Source organism: Aulonocara sp. 'chitande type north' Nkhata Bay, linkage group LG18, assembly GCF_057382095.1.
Source record: "Aulonocara sp. 'chitande type north' Nkhata Bay isolate Kocher_YH1m ecotype deep benthic linkage group LG18, A_spYH_male_GT1.1, whole genome shotgun sequence".
In the NCBI taxonomy this organism is placed as follows: domain Eukaryota; kingdom Metazoa; phylum Chordata; class Actinopteri; order Cichliformes; family Cichlidae; genus Aulonocara; species Aulonocara sp. 'chitande type north' Nkhata Bay.
The window spans coordinates 8,296,149-8,322,165 of record NC_141361.1 but is presented as its reverse complement, the minus strand read 5'-3'; the positions used below and the strand labels follow the sequence as shown (position 1 = coordinate 8,322,165).

The following is a 26,017-nucleotide window of genomic DNA, read 5'->3' as shown; positions in this document are numbered from 1 at the left end:
GAAGGTGAACTTTCTTTGATTCTAGGTTGCTTTGTGCTTTTTAAGATTTTCATTTTTTGTACAAGCCGGATAATTGACAATCTTGAGCTTCGGTGTGCCAAACCGCATTACATGTCTTGAGCAATAATAAGACAGGCAAAGCAAAACTTACACATCATGTAGAGAGGGGTCTCACAGACCAATAGGAAAATAGGAAATTTTGTAGGCAACATTTGTGGTTACTTTTCTACAATGCCAGGATTTGTGTCCAGTATTTTTGATAAACTGACCTTCCTCCAGCTGTAGCTTTAGCTTAATCACAATTTGTCCAGAAAAAAGAATAAAAGCCAGAAATTTTAACCCATCCCTGAAATCTTTAATGTCCCGTGCCTGGTGTGTTGGCAGCAACATGCTAAACCAGGGCTGCCCAATCCCAGTCCTCGAGAGCTACTATCCTGCAGCTTTTAGATGCATCCCTACTCCAACACAGCTGAATCAAATGAATGGCTTGTTATCAGGCCTTTGCCAAACATGATGGCATGCTGAAGAGGTAATCAAACCATTTGATTCAGCTGTGTTGGAGTAGGGATGCATCTAAAAGCTGCAGGACGGTAGCTCTCGAGGACCGGGATTGGGCACCCCTGTGCTAAACCCTCTTGGTAACTCCTAAAGCAGGGGTGTCGAACTCCAGGCCTTGAGGGCCGGTGTCCTGCAGGTTTTAGATCTCACCCTGGGTCAACACACCTGAATCAAATGGTTAGTTCATATGAGGCATCTGGAGAACTTCAAGACATGTTGAGGAGGTAATTTAGCCATTTGAATCAGCTGTGTTGGATCAAGGACACATCTAAAACCTGCAGGACACCGGCCCTCGAGGCCTGGAGTTCGACACCTGTGCCCTAAAGTGTCCCGTAGGTAGTCAAAAGTCTCCCAAACAAAGTTAAAAAGTAAGGAGAAACACTGTGTTAACCGAGGATTTTCCATCATCTGAGGTATCCGGTCCTTGTCACATAGTGACGCCAAAATATTTTAAAGTAACATCTGCATATGACAAAATTGCTGCAGTGAAAACCCTTTTAAATAGAAATAAAGCTTTATGTAATGAATAGAAAATATATCTTTGATGTTAGAAAGAAAAAGCAGCTCAGCTTTTAATTAAAACATTTATTTGATCCAATTCTTTGGAATGTAATAGTCAATGAGGAGAGTCTGAGACAACAGAGACAGATGAGTCTGAGTGTTGACCAGAAAGTCAAAGTACAAACAATACTATTAGTCACGTAAGGCCTCACTGCTTTCCAATGTTTTTTTTTAACTTCCTCATTTCCTTTCTTTTTCTAGATTTGAGACAGCAAAATTACAGAAAACGGTACTGAAAATAAAACTTTTTTTTTTGTCATACAAAGAAAAAAAATAAAACATTGGCACGTACATCAGTGACAGTACAAAAACACAAGGTGATATTATACCAAGTAAATAAAATTGTTACTTTTCAAAGAGACGCATATAAGCTTTTTCAAGAATGAAAAACATCTCTGTAAATTGTACATTTCAGAATTATAACGTAGTCTTCTGAAACCGTGTTAAAAAGAAGCAACAATAACACTGTCCTCTCTTCCCTCCTTCCTCTCTTTTTGCAAATCAACATCATAAACACATAGATTATTTATTTCTTTTTTAAATATATCAGTGCAACATTTGTTTTCACGTTGAGTGCTGCAGCATCCTTGTAAGTTTAAAGGGGGAGGATATCCTATCTGGTTATTTTTCCTGTTATGAATGTACAGGTAAAACTTTAGCAAGAAGATGAAGAGTTATGTGGAAGAATAAAGCATGAATGCTTCAACAGTCAGCACACTTTATTTGATTGTGGATGCTTACTGAATGGCTACAGAGAAAAGACAGTTAAAGATGGAGAACTGATACTTAGGTGAGCACTTCTCAGTTTGAGCTGGGTGATGTCTCATAATGCTACATTAAAAATAGGTAGAGTTACCACTCATGGTGCAGTAGAAACAGGAAATAAACAAGGCAAAATGTCAGTCAACCACACTACTGGGTTTCAATAAGTTTTGTGCATGTATATTTTGCCCCAACTTAAGGAGCATTAAGTCAGAATGTTCCCATTTAAAACAAACATCTGTTTGAGGTTGTCAGATAGTTAGAGAGTAGTAAAAAGTTTTCACCAACATTTTCTTTTTACGGTGTTTTAAAGAAGAGACCCATATAACAAGAAGTTCAGCTAAAAAGCTAAAGCACAACAAAGCAGTCTTTGTAGAACACTTGCTGTTCTTAGTTTTTAACCAGTTTTCGAAGATAAATACCCTGACTTTATATTTCACAAACACCAAAGTTGGTAAGTGTAAAGGTTTACTATGGTTTACAGTAAATAAGGCATTAAAATGCTCAAGCAAATTAAAGACCAAGTACAAACCACATGAAATAGAAATACAAAACCAAATCTCACAAAATAAACTCATTTTAAGATTTTTTTTTAAAGTGAAAACAATTTTAAATTTCCAGCTGTTCTTAATTATTCATTCCTATCTGAAAATGAAACCAGTCTGCTCAATAATAGATGCTGTTAGACCCTAAAGAGACTGAAAGAGATGCTTGAAGTCCATCACAAGGCTCCCAGACCACTGGGCACCCTTCTGCTTAAAGCTCTAGCAGTCTCATTGTGTGCCAGTGGCGTTCAAAAATAATCTTAACAATCCATCCTCAACTTGTTGTCAGCATCTTTATGGTACTGAGGTTACCCTGTACAAAAAAATCCATCATCTCTTCTTTCAAGGCATATCTGATGCTTTTCTCCTTACTCTCATTTCCATGTCTGTAAAAACATAAGTGAAAACCAGGGAACAGTTAAATTCAAAAACCACAAAAACAACAGGTCTGTATCTCTTTGTTTTTCTATACATTATCAAAATCCAAATGATAAACAGTGACATTTCTTTCAGCATAGAAAGGATGCTGCAGCACTGGTGTCTTTCTCTATAAAGAGGGCGCTCAAATATATTAAAACCTATGTACAATATGTTGGATGTGTCGTGAAAATGAGGCATTCGGGGCTCCTACACATTTTCCATCTGGAAAATTCCATAGATTTCACAAGTTTTCCTAAATGTCGCCTAGATTTTAAAAGTGTGTCAGTGCCACTGTCATTGAGGCATGAGGATCTACAGAGCTACACCAACACATGTGATATTTGACAACACACTACAACATTAAAAAGTTTGTAGGTTTATTATCACAATGTGGAAACGTTATTTTTTTCCATTTTTTTTCACATCCGTGTAGGAACCCCAGATGGGAAAACAACCAGCAGAAAAAAAAGGCAACAGAAAAACTGGAGGAAAAAAAAAGGCACTGTCGGAACTAGACGCAGGTCAACAGGCAGGGACGGGTCCCCGCTTTTCACACACACACACACACACACACACACACACACACACACACACACACACACACACACACACACACACACACACACACACACAGATGCATGCTGATCATGTACACAAACATGACTGTAATGATACACACCTCTACAGTCAGACTACTACCCATACACACCTTATATACAGATGTGTATGAATGTGACACACACACACACACACATAAACACTTTCATGCACACATGGGGACGGGGACATACGGCCAACAAGAGCCAGATATCACAATAGCATATTTCAAATAGTTTGCCTGTTCTGTGTAACAATGACATCTGAAACAACAAAAGAGGAAAAAACAAAACAAAAACCAAGCAAACAAACAAACGAAAAAAAAAAAACAAAAACATTTTATCTTTCCAAATAATACTTTCATCTGAATTGGTCTCAACACCAGCATGTGATTACATGAAATCAACAAAGCACGCCGAAAAACAAATAGAATCCTTAGTTTTCTTCTTTTTTCTCTTTTTTTTTGCTGTACAGATTCTTTATACACAGTGCCCCCTATTGGTGAGTCCCTTCCACTGCTGCTCCTGAGAAATAAAATTACATCGGCTCACTTTTCAGCCCACCCTGCCGTCCCATTGGTGGCTTCAGCCCTGTGTTCCACTTTCTTGATTGGCTGCATCGAACGTGTCCATGCGGAGCAACTGCAGCTCCGTCCCCGTTTCTAACTCACGCCTCTGAGTAGTTAGTCTGTCCATTTATCTTGTCCTTCTTTAGTTTCACACCATCTACCAGCTCAAAGTTATAGTTTTCAAGGGCAGATAAGTTCCTGTCTGTCATGCTGCCCTGTGAGCAGGCACAGTACAGGACAACACCGCAGATGGCGCCCAGGAAGACACCCAGAGCTGACATGGCAATGATTGTGATGAGGATCGGGTCCAGGGTCTTCAGCATGTTTCCTGGGCTGCCAAGTGGACTGTTTTCTTGTGAGTAGGTGTCCATGGCTGCAAAAGATTAAAAAAAGATTCCATTTAAAATATTCACAATAGAAACAGATTCTGACCCTGAAGCCAGTGTCAAATGTAACGTCAAAAAAGTCACTTCAGTGGATGGAAAGTTTTAAAATGTGTCTCTCAAATGATCCTAAATCTAGTCCCTGATTGTCCTAAACTCTGATTTTTAATGAAAGACATTTTTTTATTTAATTTTTTTGGTTGGAAAGCCCTAAAAGAGGTTGACTCTTGTTTACTAAGTGTAAATGTTCATAATTTTATTGAGTTTTGATCTCCTTTCTTAGATTTATGTAGGGAAAGCTGATGTAACTTCAGTGGCTACTAAACTTATAGTATTCTTACTATGTTATAACCAGGGAGGAAGCTGCAAATATATATTCATGTGTACGTCTTGTTCTTTGGTAAAGCGTATCTTGACGATAAACTACATCTGAAACAGAATCAATGCATGTGCGGGTCCTTTACTAGAGGCTTAAGGAGCTTGAGGGTCCTTATAGTATTTTTGATGTTTCTAGGACTGCACTCTTTTGGACAGAGATCTCGGAGGTCTTTCCTGGAATGTGTTGAACATTCCAGGAAAGAATCAGATTCAACACATTCCTGGAATGTGTTGAATCTGCTGGACCCATTCACCCAATTCGACTGGTCTCTGACCCAAGTCTTCACCATCCCTATATTTGCCAAGAGGGATGGTGAAAATTCCCCCCTGTGACCTATATGTCACTGCCTTGCTAATTATTTCTTTATTCCTGGTCAACATAAAAATGAAATCTTAGCTTTTAGCTATGCACTAAGGTTGCGGTTTGCTGCATCCTGCTGTTATGAACAATATCTCTTTAGAAATTATATACACAATTTGTTGGGTTGATAGAGAGGAGCAGCCACACTCCCAATTAGAAACACTAGCTCCTGATCTGACTAAATGTATCAGAGTTGCCTTCTTCTCCATACGGAGATTTGCAGATGTGGGCGAAAGAGCAGAAGCAGAAAGCAGAAATCATCAAACTCGGCTGTTTTCTACTTCTGATATGTCAGAATCTACTGGAGCGTAATATTTATTTGCTATTTTGTCAATTGACAGCATTTTGTGTTATTGAAATTTTAGATTATAATAGCGATACATGGAAAGGCCACAGATATCTGAAGAGGAAAATGTGAGACTGAGAATATTGCGCATATTAATTTCATTAGAATTATGTTAAAATATTCTTGTAAAATCTGGGACTGTTTAGTTTCTGAGGTTGCTTACTTGAAGACCACAATTATTATATAAATATCACATTTACAGCAGTACAGTAATGAATAAGCATTTGGTATATGGGAGCACAACGACAACAACAACAACAGATGTAGTTCTTTGACATAAGTAAAACCAAACAAAATAACATGCTAACACAAGTCTGATTCTTATTCTGGCATTGACTGAATGTTTTTCTTTACCAATTCTACTTTGCAGAGACAGAGACAATGATTTAAAGTGCAGAAATGTCCAATAAAAACTGCATGCACTTATTTACCGGGCACCAAGATATTATGTTCAATACTTACGCAGAATGAAGATCTCTGTTGGTGGAGATGTAGGAGGTTTGGGATCTGGAGGATAAAAAAAAGATTCTCTGTTTGCATACAATGCAGAAGCAGGCCTACCAGATGCTGGCATTTCATATCTTTCTTTCTACACATTTTGGATGATGTCCCAGACAAAAATAAGAATATTAGACAAAAAATAACCAAAGTTGAGCTAATATTTAAAGCGCTGATTCGTTCCATTTCTTGCATTTATTGGAACAAGATATGTGTTAGGGTAGGTAATTTTTCCACCAACAGCGGTTCTTCTTTCACTGTAGTTGTTGAAAAAGGAGAAAAGGACTTTTCCTGCTAAATAAAGAGCAGAGTTTTTTTCATCTTGGTGCTTTTAAACAGGCCACGAGGGATGGATCTGACTAAAAAAACCAAGGGATACTGCACATTCACACGGTAGTGACATTCCACTTTTTTTGGCTTAACTAAAATATTTACTCTTAAATTCTGATCACATATTTAACTGGGCCGATCCCACACCTCAACCATAGCTACACTGGCCTCGCACAGAAAAAGCGAAGCACAAAACAGCAATGATGACGATGTTACGTAACATTGAAATACACACCTTTGCAGTCCTCAGCTCTGACTCCATCCATGATCTGGATGTTGTCCACAGCTATGTAGCCTAAGCTGCGTCGGTCTGCGATGCCTTCCACCACCACCTGCAAAAAAACCACACAAAGTCTTTCACATGCATTTTCTCATACAGGACAACAAAAAGAGAAGGTTAATCATCCAGAAACTTTGCTGTACATAAGTAATTTTTTTTTATTTTTGTTGGCTAAATTGTTAAGGTGCAAACTGTAATCCCAACATCCAGAGTTTATTCTTTTGTTCCAAATCATACCTTTCTTTCTCTGCCCTTAACATACTTTCTGTTTGCACATAATGAAGGCAAAAATAACCCCGAAAATCCATCCTAATGGTGAGCCTATAAGGAAAGAATGTTCTGACTCAGGACTGACTTGTCTTATAGTTATCAGTAGTAGTGAATTTACAATCTCTCCCTGCTGTCATTTTAAGAGTCATTACATCCAGATTTATATTACCTGATAGGGGATGCTTGAGTGTGGCAGTATAACTCGTCCCTCCCTCCACCGACTGCCCTGATGGCCACTGAGCGTCCACAGGATCTGCCCCTCCTCTGTCTCCTTCCTGTGTTTGATGTGAAGCGCTCCTGCGTGTTCACCAACCATGTGATACCAGAACGCCATGCACAGGTCAGAGTCTGGAGAGGTGATGGGCAGGCTGGCCAACCTCGCCACCTTCTCTTCTTTGTCCTCATCTTCACCAGTTTTACTCGGTGTGTCCGAGTCAGTCAGCTGCACGTAAATGAAGTTCCCAGGTTGGCCTGCAGGGGGCAGCAGAAGACAAGGTAAGAGGTGATTGTGACATTAGAGGACTCCTGAAAGCTTTTCCAATGCGTTACTGCTGATATTATTCTTTTAAATACATCCCTGAATGTAAATATGCTGATATCTATACATCTTTAATGAATACACGCCTTAATATGACTGAGCACAAACATCAGTGTGACAATAAAGGACTCATAAATCTCCCAAGCCTTCATTACAGTACATTCATTTGACTGCATTCAGCTGATTACCTTCCTTGTGGTTTGTCTAAACATTTAACTGTCTTTTCATAAAGTGAGTACTTGATAATGTCTGCGATACTGCTTAGCATCAAGCTTTCGAAACCCCCACACACATCAGATTCAAGGACCTCACAAGGTTTTCTCGTGAAAACAAAGGGCTCTCGCTTCAGGAGAAAAATCTGACTTGACATCACAAAATACTCATTTTTTATTAGTGATCTGGTTAAGTCAAGAAATCAAGGTGAAATCATTCATTTTAGAGCTGCTGCTAGTGCTGCTCCCGTCTCCACAGAAACATCCATCACATCCATCAAGCTTGAATGGAGAGAAGGACAGAGAGCCGAGGCATGTTGATGAATTTCAGTGCTATATGTCTTTTAAAAGTCAAGGATTTCAAGGCTGTTCGTTCCTTCTTCAAATTGTATTACAGCACATAACATTAAAATACGCCCATACAAACATATGTTTTGTTAGAAAAAGGCACAAGATGCAACTGCATCTTTTGTTCTTAAAAAACAAAGCAAAACAAAAATAAGTTGATTTAAATTCACGCCATCTCTTCTTATCTTTTTCAAACATGGCTACTATTTTTGGGTTTCTTCCACTGTCTCATAACAGCAACCTTTCAACTTGAAGATAATTTTTTTTGAAGAGGAAGAAGCTGCAGGCAAACATTCTGGTGAGTAGGGCCGGGTAGTAAGCAACGATTTTGTTGGTGCAGCCAGAATACTCTCCCTGTGTGAATGCACACGATGACATGCACAACAATTTGGACCATTTTTGACAACTCTTCTCCATCAAACCCATCAGGAAGCTACAGCAGAACAGCATGCTTCTGATTCTGCTTATGATTAGATCCCCTGCTTTCAGCTGTGAACACTCTGGACTGTTCCATTGTAAAACCCGGTGAGAGATGCTGCTCTCATCAGGAAAAGATCCTTATTGGGAAGGTTGGGTCAGTTCAGATCCAGAAAATGTTTGCCGGCTGTGCTCCATGATGAGTACAGTTTTGATATTTATGGATGGGTTACTGCCTCAAGTGGAGAAGTTCAAGCATCTCAGCGTTTTGGAGGTGGGAGGTTGAGTTATTTTCCCGCCCACACCTGCGGCCAGAAGGTGCTGGTAGTGACCAAAAGAATAAGCTCTTGGATGCAAGCAGTGAAAGTGAGATTCCTTCTGAGGGTGTGTGGTCACAACCTTGGGATAACGGTCATTTGGTCAGTTGTTTGCGCTTCGCAAGGTGACCAAAAGAAAGAAGTTTGGGCATCTCTGCCTAGACTTCTGCCAGATACACTTTACAGGATGGACAGATGGACCTCTTACAGTAATTATTACCCAAATATGTCCTTTCGGACCTTACAGGGACTTAACATTGTGGCATGAGTGAGTGGCTTGAGCCTTTTCATGTGTATAACAGCTCATAGAGCATCAGGCCTACTTAGCTTTGTGATATATTTCCATATTCACAAAGTTTTTGTCCTTCAAAGTAAGAACAAGGTTGGGTGTCCAGTGGGAATTTCTTTTTACATCATAGGCATGTTTTTCCTCATTTCTTTAAACAGAAAAAAGGCAGAGTTGTGAATTTACAGCAGCACGGGGACTGTATAGTGTTATTTAAAGCTTTGTTGAAAATATTCCCATTTCTAGCACAAGAGGTTTCAACAGACTTTTCAGCAGATGCATAGTAACATCGAGAGCTACGGAGCACTCTCCCAAAGCATCTGTCGAGTGCCACTAGTTCAAAGAAAGAGAGAGAAAAAAAAGTCAGCACTCATCACCTACCCATGTGGTCAAGGGGTGGTCCTCTGTGGACAGCGGGAGCCCCGTTGGCCTGGATGATCCACTCAGCTCCCGTACCGGTCTCTCTGGTCCAGCCGCAGAACGACGAGAAGTCAAAGTTACAGGCGAACCACAAGTAAGCTGTAGCAAAGAGACACAAAAACACTCCTAAGAATCTCATACCTACAAAATATAACTGAAAATTTTCCCTGTAATCAATAATCAGCTATTAGTAAGCACAGTTGTTGTGAGTTCAGTCCTAGTTTTGGAAGGTTCTCTATTCAATTGAATTGAATTGAATTTTATTTATATAGCGCCAAATTACAACAGCAGTCCTTCAATCTAAGGCAATATATATTGTAAGGTAGACCCTACAATAATACATACAGAGAAAAAACCCAACAATCATATGACCCCCTATGAGCAAGCACTTTGGCGACAGTGGGAAGGAAAAACTCCCTTTTAACAGGAAGAAACCTCCAGCAGAACCAGGCTCAGGGAGGGGCGCCTCTAAGACGCGTGTCTTAACTATATTTATTCCTATCTTTGCTGGTACATCAAGCACTTTAAAGACAACCTTAAGGAAACAGTAGCCCTTCATTTGAATCCCAAATGCTGAAGTAAACAGCTCCTATCTGCTCCTGTAAACCCTTCCTGAGAACTGAATCAAGTCCCTGAAAAGCTGCTATGCTATGTGACAAACTGCTTAGGTTTTTAAGTGAAGAGGCGTACAGCTACGATCTGGTGCTGTGTTCACTGACCAATCAGTGTCATTCAGGAGGAGGTAAGGGGAGATGGCCTGAAAAAAAGGACAGCAAGTCTCGTAGCATTCCTATCAGGAAGCTGTTCCTGCTGTCATGTGCTCTCCGAGTATAAATTGTGCAGCCTACAAAAGGCTTGTGCAGATGGGGTGAGACAAACAGAGAGACCGTTGTGACTGTATGTACAATGTGCAGCGCTGGAGGGCATTTTCCTCCACATCCTCAGCAAGATGTCAGCCCTGATAGAAAACAGTATCAAGCACGTCCATATGTTTGGGATCAGCACTTTAGGAGAGAGAAACCGAAGAGTGGAGGGACCACGGAGCAGGGCGCGGTGCCACCAACATCAACGAATGTGGCCCCCTTAAAAACCCAAACAGAAAAAACCCTCCCTTTTTCCTCTGCCTCTGCCAGCAGTTGACGGGCGGTATCGGTTCACCGCAGCATCCAAATAAATGCAAAAATCTCTCAACAGTGGACATGTTTCTGAGAGGCTAATAGGATGCAGAGATGACCGTGGAGCTACACAGTAATACCCACCTTACCCACCCACCCACCATCCAGCAACCCCAAGCTGTCTTCACGCGATGCTTCAGCTCAGCTAATTGAGACCCAAGAGGCCTTTATTCTTCCTCCGCTGCTCTCACTTCACCTCCCTCTGTTCCTCTCTTTTACCTGCACTCTCCCTTTCTCTTTTTGCCTCTTTATCCTCCTCACCCAGCCTCCCCCCCCCCCCCCGCTTTATTTCTTTTCCCCCCCTGTCAGAGCTGCCATTTTTTTTAACCTTTCTGCCTATTCATCCCTCTTCTTCTCAGCCTGTTTGCTCAAAATGAGTTGCATTCAGTGTACTCACAAGGGAGGGTGAACTGTGATGTGGTGCTAAAATGTTCACCCAGAAAAGAAAGCCATAAATGACCAAAACAGAGCGCTGCAGTTGGCTTTAAATGCATGTGCGGAATCACAACATCAATGTTTCTCGTTCCAGTTTTTTCACACTATCTCACGAGTCTAATGCCACTCTCTTTTCTGCTGTTGTTTCCACATCTGTAAAGTGCAGTTTTATAGATGAATGATCATGAGTTTCAACCTCAGACACTCTTAGAAAGTTTTAAGTTGTTTCTTTATAACAAAACGCTATTTAAACATTTCCAGTGGGGTTTAAGAGAAATCTGCAGGGAAAGGAACATGAAAAAATGACATTTATGCACAAATATCTTGACTTTTTTTTCCTATTTTCTTTCCTTCTTTCCTTTCCTTTATCCTTCCCCTTGCTGTTGAAACCTGTAGAAACCTTTTCATCGATGTAAGAAGATTTAACCCAGAGAAATATATAGCGATGGCACCTCAAGAATCAGACTATAGAAATTTACTAGCAAATCCAGTACCAGTAAAAGTAGTGGATGCCCCACCCATATGTCCAGCATAACTTAAAATGTTCAATTCTTGAGTTTTAACTATTTCTTTTATGATTTTTCAATATATTTATTCATTTTTTGTGCATAGCACTTCATGAAAACTTTGATTAAACAGATTTTTTGTGTTACATTTAAAAACTGAGCATAGAGACAAGCTACAAATACAAGCTCAGCTGGTATCAGCTGATAGCCTTCCAATTGCATCTAGCTGGCAGATGTGGCGCAGCATTTAAGCTTGCCTACAGGTGTTGTGCATCTTCAAGCCTCCGCGATCTGTGCTGTGCAAATTACTACACAGGGAAATAATCGTCTTTTGACTACAGCTGGTCTGGCGTCAAAGATGAAAAACACTGACGAAAAAAAAAGTCTTTGCTCTCTCTTTCACTCTCTTCCTCTCTCTCTCTCTGTAAATATATAACCTAATAGCACGTGTGTCTGTTCTGTCTCTCTCTGTAGTCCGCTAGTGCCAGGGTTCAGCAGTGTCAGGTTCATTTGTGAAGTGGGGCCATGAAAAAGCTATTAACTCTAATGGAGGTCAGCTTCACTGTTCTTCGCGACCATGGTCAGTACCGTTGGTGACACTGAATAATGGGTCCATTGGCTGAATTAATGCACCGATCTGGCAAAACCCGAGCAGCGCTTTCACATCTACAGCTGCCTGTAAAATGGTTTAACTTTGCTTTAAATGAAACACATTGTACGGGGAAACATGGGAGCAGATTGGGGCGGAAATGCTCACCTGGCATGAACTCCATAATGGGGTTGGTGGACGTGGTGCCTCCTGCGAAAGACAGATGGGGCAGTCAGTTTGGGGTCAAAGGTCAGAGAGGGATTTCTCACCCACACAGATGCCAGCACAAACACAACATACCTGCTTTTATGAAAAACTAGTACCAGGCATTCAAGCCAAACATTTTAACTTTAAGGTTTTAGATTTTTTCTTTAGCTTTTTAAATCCTAGAAAAGAGGCCTAATGCTTAACGTGGCTGTAAATAAAAGAGAGGATAAAGGAGAATCGGAAACAAGGATAGTCAGACAGCACTAAAGAAAAGCTAATAAATAAATAAAGCTGAACAGAAAAAGACCAATTCAGTCAAAACTGTAGCAGCTAGTGAGAAGATAAGGGAGAATTTCTCATGATCCAATTCCAACTGGGCTTCATTAAAGCAGAAATTAAATCAATAACATTTAAAGGAAGAAAGAAGAAAGGCTTTTATTCCCGCGTTCAATCCTTTTAGCTTTTATTGCTTTGCATTTTAATTTGGCGAGCTCACCGAGACGGAGAGCGAACTAAAAGGAACCGAGTTTCCGTGGTTTACCTTCGTCGTATTCGGGGGTCTCGGTTTCAGTGATGCAGTCCAGCCGTCCATCTTCACACTCTATAACTGCTGTAGTGCCGGGGTTGGTGATCGGTGCTGTGGTGGTCGCACCAAATGTGGTCATGGGAGGCGTAGATGCGAGTGGGGTGGTGGGAAGTGCTGTAGTTGTTATTTCTGTGGATGAAGATGAAGAGACAGGAAGTGTGAGTGACTAGAATGGATTAAAAAAAGGAGATGAAAGAGTGTCAAGAACTGACCCCACCTCTCGCCCTATCAGTGCCCTTCATGCACGTTTAAATGCAGTTTGAGTGTCAAAGGGATATAGCCTGTTTGGCTCAGTAATCGCTAGGGTGATCTCATATGAGGCACAACTATACTAGTTTCATTTTTTTAAGTACTAAGACACCTCCAAAGTTGTGTCGTCACAGGCGACTGAGGCCCAGGAGGTGGGGGGCTCATCTACCAATCATAAGTGCTTCTCCAGTGTCCACATGTGTGGACATTGAAGAAGCCCTTGGGCATCCAACAAATGTGAGGATGCTAGTTATTAAAAAGCACTAAAAAAAGAAGAAGTGTATGACTGTGTGTGTGAATGAGTGAATGTAGCTTAAGTAGAAAAGTGCTACATAAGCACCAATCCAAAGCTGAAACCAAAGCCAAAATAATTCACTGATTTCTCAAAGCTAATTAAAAGCTAGCAATTTTTCTTTGACAGCGAACTCATCATCTACTGGGCAGAGAAAAAAAAGTCTTAAAACACTCAGTGAATAATGATCGGCCTTTAGTGATTCGTTAACTGCTAAAGACATACTGAGACCAAAAATATTTTGCCGCTGTCTTACAGTTCTTTCCTTGGGTTTCTGCTTGATAATTACACAAAGCGCTGATGGAAAGAAGCAAAACTAAAACAGTTTGGTTCCAGTCTGAGTCCCTCTCATTTACTGGAGCCAAACTCGAAGGATGCAGGACCGATCATCGGTGACAGACTTATGAGTCCCCCTGGAGTTGTGGGTTCCTGAGCATTTGCTTAGTTTGCTCTGTTTGTAATCCTGCCTTAGATGCAGTTTACAATTCACGTATATTCTAGTGTACAAATCAAAGAGCGTTATAGTCCGAAAATCTAACTTAATAGCTGTAATATGAAAGCTGCTTGAACTTGTTTTAAAATGGAGGAAAACTACTGGGGCTGAATTAGTGTCTGAGAAACACTGCTGACAAAGATGCCAAAGAAAAACAAAACTTAACTTTTATTTGGTAACTAACAAGTATGAGGACCCAATCACCTCCTACTGCGGAGACAGGCGTTCTCAGTGGGATGCCACTGTGTCTCGGTCTTGTCAGATACCCACTGGGGGAAAACTGTTAAAAACCTGTTGCTTTTTCATCTGCTATCAGTCTAATTAAGTTGATTTTCACAGTTTTGCGATCGTGGTGGAAACGCAAACAGGAATGGGCACAAAGGACTTTTTGATTTTCTGATTTATTTCACGGTGCTTCTTAAAAAATGAAGATTAAAAATAACATGGAGCTGGGCAGATCGCGTCTACTCTGCAGACAGATTTACAAAGAAGAAAAGTAGCTACATGCATTAAAAGCTTTTGACAATATAGTCGGTCTAATTAACTTTAATGTCATTTTTTGCAGTGAGCTCGAAAAAGAAAATGACTGAAAAGAAAGTTTCAGAGGATTTTTGGTCTAGAAAGGAGAATACTTAGGAGAAACTAACACATTTTGTCTCTTTTATATGAGAATTCAGAGTCATTATAGCGGACCTATTACGCTTTTCCATATATACTGTTACAAATGGTGTTCCTCCTATTAAACATGACAAAACATAAAAGTAATCCCTGTGAGTCTAATGCTCAGGCCTCAGACTGCTTTCAATGCCGAGTTGCAGACAGTATTTTTTCTTTTATGTTTGCTCTGTCTGTTGCCGGGCGTGTGGCAGGCAGGGAGTGGACCCAGAATGCAGGACTCAGCATACAGATGTAAAACTCCAAATCATAAAATTATTGCTGGTAATCAAGAAACAAAAACCTGAAAGACCTGAAAGAGTTTCCGAAAACATTAGAGCACTTATGCAAATATGTGATGTCTTGATAAATCGAGCAGATATTAGAAGTTTACACAGCACCATTCTCGCATGAAAATATCTTAAAAGTTTATTTTGTGACCCAGAACTCTGTGTTCCTCCGCCACTGCCTCGTTTGAGTTTTGGACAAAATGGATTCTGGGATATTGCATTTCGTCATTTCGAGCTGATTGGAGACCAAAACAGCCAATCAGATTTTTTTGCATCCAAGTCTGTGATTGGCTGGTTTTGTGGCACAAATATAACGGTGTACAGAAAGAGTTGAGCGCGCACGGGCAGAAATGTTGAGAGCGCGAGCAACACATTGCGAGCGAGCGCAAATGCAAAAACTGAGCGAGAGGGGCTGCTATTGTGTGTGTGTGTGTGTGTGTGTGTGTGTGTGTGGATAATAGCAAACACTGAAATACATTTTTTGCATGCAGCAATGAATTTTGTTCACTCAAATTTAGCTTTTCTTCGCTCAAAATAAATTTCTCCTCAAAATGCAACACTTGCACCTGCAATTTTTTTTTTACGTGCGCTCAGAATAGTGGCACAAAAATAACGCCATAGGAATTGGGCAGAGTGAACACACCTGGGAACACAGCTGAATGGAATCCCACTGACCAGGGCAGTTTCAAAATAAAACAGGAAGTAACACACTGAGAGTCAGACTAAGACATGTGGACAAAAGATGAAGGAACTTGAGAGCACAGGAGACAGGACTGGGGAGACTGAAGGCAAACAAACACATAGACACTGAAGACCGACTGGAAGCAAAAAAGGGAACAAACAAACAAGAAACAAGAATTATTAATATAAATAGCAAAACTATGAATCATAAGTCCAAAATGCAGGGGCATAGACCCAATAACATACCAGGATGCTCTTAATATGGTCATTAACATGATCTTTAGTTTACCACGGGCCAGTCAGAAGAAAGTTGTCTTAAAGGGAGAGCGAAGAAAGCTAACACAGAGGATGAACTGAAGGGCTGCACCAACACCCAGCATAAGTTTAAATAAAGATGATTTTGACTTGTGAATCATGCAGAGCTACTCTAGTCGACTCTCCAGATGAAAATATGGAGTTAGAAATAAGCATAATAGGTTCCCCTTTAATGAAAAGTGATTTAAGGTTGGATACAGCGCTCTCATTAACTACAAAACTCAAGTGTCTTGATTTCTCGGAAGGTTGAGAGCTGGCACTTTTCCCCTCATCAAGTACCAGAGTAATAATGACAGAAACTCTTGTATCTTGTTAAATTCTACTCTGCAGTCAATGTGTGGTGATGTGTTTTTATGTAAATTAAACAAATTGAACTTGCATTAAGCGTATGCAGACTATGTGAAAACCACAGATGGTCTGCATATAATTAAACTTTGTAAGGAAACGTGTCTGTGACATTTCGAGTGGGATGGAGGTTTGCTCTTACAGCAGCGTGGATGTACGCGTCGAGCTGATTTAACTCGGAGCTCGAGGCAAAACATCTGATTAAGCTGCTGAAAGTGATCCGCAGGAATATCGTTGAGCTTGTTAGTTTCTCTTCGCTTGTGTTTGTCTGGGCTCGAGTTGGCATCTTGATGTTCTCGTGAAAAGAGAGGGAGACTCATTAATGAAGCGCGGCTCTCGGTCTAATTAACAAAAACCTGTTTTCAGTTATAAATGAACTGCTAGTTGATGCTTGGTATATCCGACACCGTACATTTCTAAAGCTTTCGACAATAGCTTTAGCACATTTTATTTATTTAATAGCACAAATTTTGCTTGTTTAGCCCTTTAAGGACCACTTGAGGTCATTATGCACATTTATGAAGCACCAAACTGCCTCAGCGAGCTTCTCTGTTCCTACAAGAAAGCTGTGATTTGGATAATTGGATATGACTGTGAATGTCTATGTACCACGTTTTTATATGTATCCACATGGTTTGCATGTATTTTATTAAGTATGTGTGCACGTGCTGCAAGCAGTGGGATTAAAGTGTCTGTGTCATGTCTCCTGCTGCAGTGTGTATTGCAGTGACCCCCCTTTAACTAAAAATACACTAAAGTATCAGTTTAACTTAATAATGCCACACCATCATCCACCACATACTGTACACAGTGTTGTTTAAAAACACATGTAAAAATGTGTGGATTGTTTTGTGCGATTATCTCCCAGCAAAGTCTACATAAGTGGAGGAGTGACAAATTAAAGGAAAAAGTGGAAATCAATTTTGTGGAACTCGAACTTGGGGAGGACATCAGACTGTTTCGTGATGCTGCAGTCTATGTTTGTTTCCCTGCTACGCTCTCGTTGTTGCAGTCACGATAACAGCTGGAGGAAGCATCTCAGAAACAAGACAAATTCTGTTTTGCATCTACTCTGTTCAAGTTTGTTTGGCTTTTTTTTCCCTACAAGTACATCGAGTTCATCCGCATCATTTCACGCTGTATTCCGATTGGTTGGTTCATAAATGTGAGCTTCAGCAGCAGTTATTTTGGCAGATGAGCGTCCTAATTTAATTTACTTTGGCTGCAAAACTGTTGCCTTTCTCACTGAGTGACCTCTGCTTTTAAGGAGTGACCAAGACTGTGTCTTTCATTGATAAAAGAAATCCGTCCATCGACCCATCCTACCTCTCCAACCTGATAATCGACATGCTTGTGTGACTTGCCACACAGACTTTTGATTTTTCAGTCAATATGAACCCAAAATGAGTAACTAACCCCTAAAACTCATCAGGAAGGTGTTTACAGAGGTCCAGACAGAAAGCTGTTTTCTCATACACCTCAATAGGACTGGAAGTCCTTTTCCAACCACAGGTATCGCCCTCTCATGGCCATCAGACAAAATGCAGGTTTGAGGCACTTTCACACTGGCTTCAGGTGTTTAGACTTGTTAAGATCTGGTGACTCCAAAGATTGAAGATGATTTACATCACTGCTGCACTCCCAAAACTGCTCAGTGACGGTTTATTTCTTATTAAGGTGGGCACTGCCATCTTCCACTCCCACTCAGAACAACTTAAAAAAGAAACCCAAACCGATTTGCTGTGATTTTCCCGGCCAAAAAAACAAGTGCACCCTAACAATGCCAGTAAAATGCCCCCAGAGTGGAACAGAAGGAACTCAGCCCCTTGCTGTAAGGGTCAAGGATTAATGCTTTTCCTTTAATATGACCCACATATGCCCACATGCAAACAGACCTACATGGTAGATCATTTGTCAAAAACAATGAGTCACAGTCCATCTGTAACATGAGTCACAAACTGTTGCATTCACAAGCATATCACTAGAGTATGTGTCAGCTGCGGATATTACTGTAGGTTGGACTCCGCACAAGAAAGTGTGTTTACTGTTTTCATCTAGGGAAGAGTAGGATGTTTGTTTTGCATATGAGCTGCTTACTTTTACTGGATTTTAGTTGAGGAGCAGTATTAAAGTTAATGGTTTGCACAATTAGGTGTGCAGGTACTGTCGCTGTCTCCGAGCTGCTTCCCTGTCGACTGGGAAACATTTTTCTTTGAAGGGAACGTGAATACAAAGAAAAAACAATTAGCTGTTGAGAGATTTTAAGGTTTTCAAAAATTCAGTTTAACATGGTTGATTTAATTGAGTTGACAGATCTAAGATGCCCCGCGTACTTCTCTCATCTCTTTGTCTTCTCCGTCCTTTAATCAGTCTTCTCCTCTCTCGGGCTCTCACGCGCAGTCCTGCGTGGTTTTGCTGATTCTTATCATTCTCCCTACAGTGCAACCAGATACTCCATCAGAGAGCCTGCTTCCTCCCTTCATCTGTTCCTTCCTCACCTACTGTGAGAGGTCAAACCCTTCCTCCCTCTCTTCCTCTCCCTTTTTCTCCCACACACCCGTCAAGCTCTGACCACTGCAACAGCAGAGATAGTACCCTGCCACGGCATGCGTCAGCCTTTTCATGTGCTCACACTCTCTTTCTGCCTCTCATTACACCAACCAGCGTGAAGTGTAAGCAGTTTACTGTTTAACGGCTGACTGAGGCCAAATACTGTTTGCATGTCGAACGTTTTCAAAGATTTCATTAGCGTTTGCCTGAGTCACTGTTATAAATTATCCTTATTTATCTTATCCTGGGCTTTTGTGCGTGCCTTCAGTCTGAAACGAGCTGCTTTAGCTCCCTTTCCCTCTTTCTGAGGAAGCTTTCTTCTGATTGGCTGCCCCTCGCAAACAAAAAGATTCGACAAGCAGTTTGAGTGAGGTATCTGTCGCTAAAATAACCATATACATCTTTACATTGTTACCATCTGTTAGCCAATGAGCGTGCGGTTTCATACCACAGGTAATCCTCAATTTTGAAACACAGTATGGCCAAGATTTGCCACACAGACTTTATTTTTCAGTCAATATGACCCAAAATGAGCAACTAAGCCCAAAAACTAATCAGGAAGGTGTTTACAGAGGTCCAGACAGAAAGCTGTTTTCTCATACACCTCTATCGGACTTGAAGTGTTTTTCCAACCACAGGTAATGCCCTCTGGTGGCCGTCAGGCAAAATGCAGGTTTGAGGCACTTTCACACTGGCTTAATTTTTTCAACCTTTTCCGTCTATGGTGACAAAATCATGCTTGAAATCAAGTGTTTAAAGCTTTTGACTCACATGGATTGCTGTAATGTAATCTAAGGCAAATGGTTTTCAAGAGTCATGTGCGATTTAAAAGAAGCAAAAACTGCAGATCAATAGATTTAGAACTGCCGCAGCACGTCACCTGCTCTCTCTCTTAAAGAGGCTGAAGAAAAAAAAGGATTCGAGTAATGTTTTTAACGGTGAACTTCATTTGAGGAAAAAACCAAGCAAACTTTAAATATACCTGCTGTTTTTATGTTTGCCTGCTTTATTTCATTTAACACCTTAAAGTAAACTGAATAACAGAAAATGTGAGAGAACGATGCACAACAACAGAGGCGTAAAGTTTGAGCTTTCTTGTTAGTACGATGTTTTAAACATGAGATAAAACATGCGGCCTAGAGATGTAGTCTGAATGTTTGTGAGTGTGATGACTGAGATCTAAGACTCAGCCCAGATACAAAACATTTACTGTGCGTGTGTCCCATTGTGCCTCACTGTGGGTTTTTTGTTTCCTTCTGTCAACAACCCCAACGGTAAATTCCGTCTTCCTGCAACGAGTTTCTTTGCAGTTTCTGGAATTCACCTTCTTTTTTCTGCATGCTATTTGCTATGGTTTATGAAAGCTCAGTGCCACTTTCAAGCAAGACCAAGCCTGCCAAAGGCAGAAACCACAGGAGTGTGTAATATCAGGATATTAAACTGCAACATGCTGTTAAGTTTTCCAGTGTAATCTGATCCAGTTCAAACTTGCTCCACATCACAGGCTTAATGCCATTCTTTATATCTTTGTGGCATACTGCAGAACGACGGACTGATAGATCTGTTTGTGGTAAAAGGGACTCACCCTCCAGTTCGCAGCCCAGCAGCTCTAAACGGAGGCCCACGCCCTCGTTGGTGGCTCTCTCCGGATAGATCCTGATCAAGCGGGTAATAAGTGGACCTATGGATCTTAGCTCCGGGGTGTCATGGTTCTGATTCCCCAAAAATACCTGAAGAAATAAAGGTATTGCACAGATTTAGGCCTTTACATATAAACAAGGGATGTGATTATGAAATGAATGCGATACAGCTGATAAATATCGACCACTGACAGCGGTAAACATCATCTGATCTGCAGCCCTACATAAGCTGATATAGATTTTTGGTGGATATATGTTTGTATCCCTGAATCAAATGACCATAAAGTTGGAAAGCATGCTTTCTGATCTAACTTGTGCAGCTTTATAGTTAAGTCGTTCATAATTTTACCTGTAATTATCACCAGTGTATAGAGTCTAAGGATCTTTCTGATATGAGATGCATGAAATTGCATCAAAGAAGTAAACGTATGAAACTGGTATGAAAGCTCTGTCATTTACAGAGGAAGGTACCAGTATAACTAATACTACCAAGCTATTCTGAACACTCTGCAGCACTCACTGCTGATAAGCCCCATCCTCGGGGCTTTGATAAGAATAACAGAAAAAAACAGCGTGTGCTGTCTCTGATCAGGCATTACTCTGTTTGACAAGGAGCTGAAACAAAATGAAAGGAGGAAATCAGATCCAGAGGCCATCCTTTCATATTTTCAGCATGGAAGCAGCACAGATGAAAATGGTTACAGTCACACCGGGAACCAAGTGGCGGGACACCAAACACCAAACGCACGCCTGCATGTCTGAAGCGCTGCGGTTTCCTCGTGCCTGATTTATTACAGGCTGCAGAGTGGCAGTATAGCTGGAATTATAATATGAAAAGTTTGTGTATGGACATAACTGTTACACTAAAGCTGTTCCATCTTTGCTAACACCTTAGCATGTTCTGGTATGTGCTGACTAAAAGTGGCCTTTCATAAGAAACTAAAGGCAAAACTGTTGCAGCTCTTAATGTCTACATGTGCAAATGCACAAATTGTTAGAGTTCCTGGGTCATCAGCCCAGTGTTTTGTGGTTTTGGTTCTTTGATTTTCTTTATTTCATTATATTATGGGTTATAGGTTATTCTTAGTTTAGGTTTTCTATGTGGGTTTTGTTAGAGTTTTAGTGTTCTGGTTTTCTGTCTGTGATCCATAGTTGCTGTCTCCCCTGTCTGCTGTATCCCCGTGTCAAGTCTGCGTCTCTGTGTTATGTTTCCTGTTTTACTTTGAAGGTCCATGTCTTATGTTAATGTGTCTGGTTTTGCTTCCTTTGTCTCGTTAGGCCTGAGTTGCCCCAGCTGTGTTTCCCTCCTGTTTGCCATTCCCTGATTGCTCCCTCCGTGTATTTAAGCCCTGTGTTTCTCTGTGTCCATGTTGCGATCCACCCTCATCTTGCTGTGTAAGCTTATTTTGTATTCTCAGTTTTGTTACCCTTTTGAGTTCAGCATTCAAGCTGTTTTTTGAGTTCATGTCTGTCTCTGTAGTCTGCACTGTGGGTCCTTTTCCTGCCTGCACACAGCCGTTCCATAACACAAATGTTATGTTTGTCTGCAGGTACGCATAAAATCCAACATATATCTGATGAGTATACGAACCTGCTAGTTTTAAAAAAATTTCCTGTCAGAGAGGGTATCCTTATATGGTCATATCAGGCACAGAAGCCCCGCCCACATGCTGTTCAAACTTTCAGAGGGGCAGTCAATCAGCAGAAGAAGAAGAAAGGAGGAGGAGTTTAAAAAAGGACAAAGTAAGGGGCTGCACGCAGGGGAAATTCAAGAAGAATAAGGATTATTTTAAATTGAGAATCATGGAAAGATTTTCTGGTAAAGAATTAAAAAATGGATCTGGAAATTAGCTTCTGGTCCTCTTTAAAGAATAGTGCCACAATGGAAATTACAGTAGCCTTTTAGTTTCTTTAGACAACACTGTGGCACTTTTACACTCATAAAATGAGTGATTTGAATTTGCATGCTGGGAGGTTACACTGTTACCACTGTAATTGTAATCTTAAAATCCATTACAAATGTGGTTCCTGAAAGCTAATCATCCCTTACTTGTGTGTTGTTGTTGTTCTTGTTGTGCATCTTCCAGGACTTCTGTTTGTGATTAGACAGAATAAGCCACCTGCACATGTTATACAACTCTATATACGCTCATCTTTATGCACGAACATGCACTGTACGTACAGAGTACGTGCTTGTGCCCAGGCACCTTTAAACACAGGTACCACTGAGCCTTCCTGCCTCGTCTTTTGAAGCGTTTTTTATAAAAAGCTACAGGAAACAGAGCGGAGAGGCTGACGGGAGCATCTAGATCTCCGTCTGCAGTAAATCAGCAGGAGTCTGATGGCCATCTTCGCCCTCCGCCCTGCCATCTGGAAAACATAGAGGAGGATGTCGCACCAGCAGGGCCAGCCGAGGAGGGGAAGAAGGGTCTCGAGAGCAACGACATGCATTTCCTTTTTGCAGATTGGAATTACAGTTATGTTTACAGAGACAGAAAATTACACCAAAATCGTGACTTGTTATGTTTTCTGTCATCTAAAGGACAAAAAGAAAAAATCCCAGCAACGTGAAATATACTTAACAACTTAAAGTTACTTGTATATTAACGTTTTTATCGGCTTCAGTTCAGGACTACACCCTGCACTCTGTTCTAGAGCAATAAAACTTCATTTAGTTGCAGCAGTTTTGTGGTGTCATTAAGCCAAGAAAGTGCTAGAAAGCCGATCGATGAGGGAATCCGTAAGGTATGACCACTAATATTTTTGTAACACAGACGTATCGACACGTTTGATCAATACGCGTCTTAGAGGCTCTGGTGCAGAGAGAAGCGAGGGACCTCGGCACAAAGCTTGGGCGAATGTGAAAAATAAATAAATGCGTGGGTGGTCGAGCAGCAACTCCCGCCGCACTTTTTTTGTGTCACCGAATCCTGCTGTGATGATTTCACACCCCCCAATAATGCCGCTTCAGTTTTTTACCCACAGTTCTTCTTTCTTCTTCTAGCCTGCGTTTATTTGTAGTACACTAAAATGATTCGCTTCCATAAAAACACAGATTTCCTGGTGGAAGTTTTGTGGAGCTCTTCAGACAAAAGCATCCAACAAACACGGACCAGCAAACAGAGCTCACATGAAAAGCCGTCTATAATTTAGGTGATTAACATTTCATTCCAGGAGCGGCGCTGTGTCGTGCAGAGCGTCTGTCTGACGGCTTTCAGGAATTAAAGACGTCTGTAAGAAGATGTTTATTTCATGTCAACAACTTTTTTATCTGCTTTCCTTGTAATTCATCGCTTGCTTCACAATGCTGCTGAATGAGACACGGGGAGGAATAAAGAAAGAAGAGGAATAGAAGCCAAAAGAAAAAGTAAAACCACTTTCATCTGATGTGCACACGTGGTCCTTTCAGATAGCCTCGAGCACCACCTTCAGATGTGCTCATTTGAAGTCATATTAAGCACATTTAGTCACAGTCTTATGGTTCTGTGTTGTTTTTGAGTTTTGGATTCTCGATTCCAGTCATGCTGAGCCTCAGTTCTTTTGATATTTTGGAATTTTTGTCCCTGTTTGGATTTAATTGTTGTTTTGGTGATGTGCAGTTTTAATTTTTAGCCTCTCGGGCAATTTCCTGACTGTGTTTCCTCATTTCTATGTTGGCCGTCATGTCTTTGGTCATTTTCTGTTTTACTCTGTCTTTGCGTGTGAACTAATTAATCTGCATCTCAAACAGATAAATAGATGTTGTTTTCAGCACTCACGTTACACAACCTGACCTTCTGGCTGCCAGGCACCGCAAACACAGACTAATAAAAAGTGACATTTTGCTGTTACATGTGTAAGTGAGCCAACCTTGACCCTGGTGGTGTTCTCCTCCTTCACCATGGTCCACTCCTCTCCGTCCAGGCTGTGGCCCACCTTAAACTTCTTCATGAAGACGTTCCTGTCACGGTGTTTTCCTCCTTGGATCACCACACCGGTCACTGTCTTGTCCTGGCCCAGATCCACCTGTGAAGGAGCAAAATACTGTCTACACCTATGATCTGTGATAGATTATAAAAATGACAAAGACAAACTGTGGTTTCATTTAAAAAGAACTGGCTTGGATTGGTGCGGACAAGTGGTTTCCACTCTGGGGACTGGGGTCTCTGCAGGTGGGAATCAGGATAATTTGAGAAATCTTAAGACTATTTAGATATTTGCTAGTCAAAATGTAGATATTTTTCTTGCCTGATGCTTCCCATCTGAGTGGGGAACAGGAAAAATAAACTGTATACTCTATTTTAAACCGTTTATAAAAGCACTCGTGGCCATATGAGTGAGCAGACACTGTCTTCATATCAAAGCATCACCAGCCAGAAACTTTGGGAAGCACTGTTTCAGTTAACAGTGCAGCAGTTAAGGATGTGCTTGTGGCTGCTGGATGCATAACTGAACTTTCTAACACTGTAAACAAATAAAACACACATGAGGTCATGATCTGCCTGTTTCATCTCTAAACTCAGCTGTGTTTGTGAACCCACCTGCAGCCACTCATTCTTGAAAGGCTGCTTTGTTGACTGTCCGGTCCAGCCCGACCTTCCCGTCAATAAACGCGCGTTCTCGGCCACCCAGCCCCGGTCAGCGTAGGACGAGGCACTGATCTGAGCATCTGAGATCTGGCCAGACACCATCCCCAACATCCCTGCACACGGGTAGTCTGTACAGCAGGAAAACGATGAGCAGACAGTGAACAGTGGGTAGGAAACTTTTGAAAGGCGTAAAGTACGATAAGAAATGCCACGGCCATCATTATCTTGTCACTGCTTAAGTCAGCGGTTTTAGTTGAGGCCCTCTGGGTGCTGGAGCAGTGTTTAAACGCTTTGGTAAAAATATCAAAGAGTCATCTTTAATCCCCAGCATGGGTTTGTTTGAATAAACGAGGAATTACTAAACTTTTAGTGTGTGTACGCTGCTGCTCTGTAGACGAAGCAGGGATTCAGTATCCTTTTTGCATAGCACCAAATCACAACAACAGTCGCCACAAGGGACAGTAAGGTGTTTGTGAGAAAACCTATCAGCAAGGACTTTGTGATGTTGGGAAGAAAAAACTCAATTTTAATAGGAAGAAATCTCCAGCAGAGATGATGGAGAAACAAGACGAAATAGAGGCGGATGGAGAGATAAGACAAAAATGCAGCAGTGGTGTATAAACAGGTGGGGAGTGAAAAGACGTGAGTGGAAAATAAGTGCTCAGTGCATCGCTTGAAAGTCCTCCAGGAGCCTGAGCCTTTAGCAGTGGATATTCAGGGTCACCTGATCGAGCTCGAACTAAAAACTTTATCAAAAAGGAAAGCTGTGAGTTGAATCTTAAAGAGGGTGTCTGCCTCCCGAGTCGAGCCTCTCTGATTCTGAGGGGCTTGACTATCAGCAACTATTCTCCTTCTTGTACGCAAGCACAGATTTGACTTCGCGGGTATGTTTTTCCGAGCGTCTTCTGTGGATTGAGGCACCAGCGGGATTTCAGTCTCACGCTGACTCCATAATATTGAGATCAGGGTGATTGGAGCTGCCACAACATCTTTTTCAGGACTCCTTGTTAATTCTTTTTGACTGCGACTGTAAGTTTATGGTCACTG

General features: G+C 41.1%; 1 protein-coding gene across 1 annotated transcript in view; it reads right to left on the bottom strand.

Annotated features, from left to right (window-relative positions):
* Window positions 1–1,128: 1,128 nt before the first annotated feature.
* LOC147307929 (neuropilin-1a-like) overlaps window positions 1,129–26,017 on the bottom strand; it is a 94,765-nt gene continuing 69,876 nt past the window's right edge. Inside the window, exons 9-18 of the mRNA XM_086270744.1 lie at window positions 24,923–25,098; window positions 24,252–24,407; window positions 20,348–20,492; window positions 12,849–13,022; window positions 12,269–12,310; window positions 9,357–9,494; window positions 7,027–7,328; window positions 6,543–6,639; window positions 5,942–5,986; window positions 1,129–4,384 (exon numbers count right to left, since the gene is read on the bottom strand). Of these exons, the coding sequence (XP_086126870.1) occupies window positions 4,110–4,384; window positions 5,942–5,986; window positions 6,543–6,639; window positions 7,027–7,328; window positions 9,357–9,494; window positions 12,269–12,310; window positions 12,849–13,022; window positions 20,348–20,492; window positions 24,252–24,407; window positions 24,923–25,098 (1,550 nt within the window). The 3' untranslated portion in view covers window positions 1,129–4,109. The remainder of the gene's footprint in view (window positions 4,385–5,941; window positions 5,987–6,542; window positions 6,640–7,026; window positions 7,329–9,356; window positions 9,495–12,268; window positions 12,311–12,848; window positions 13,023–20,347; window positions 20,493–24,251; window positions 24,408–24,922; window positions 25,099–26,017) is intronic.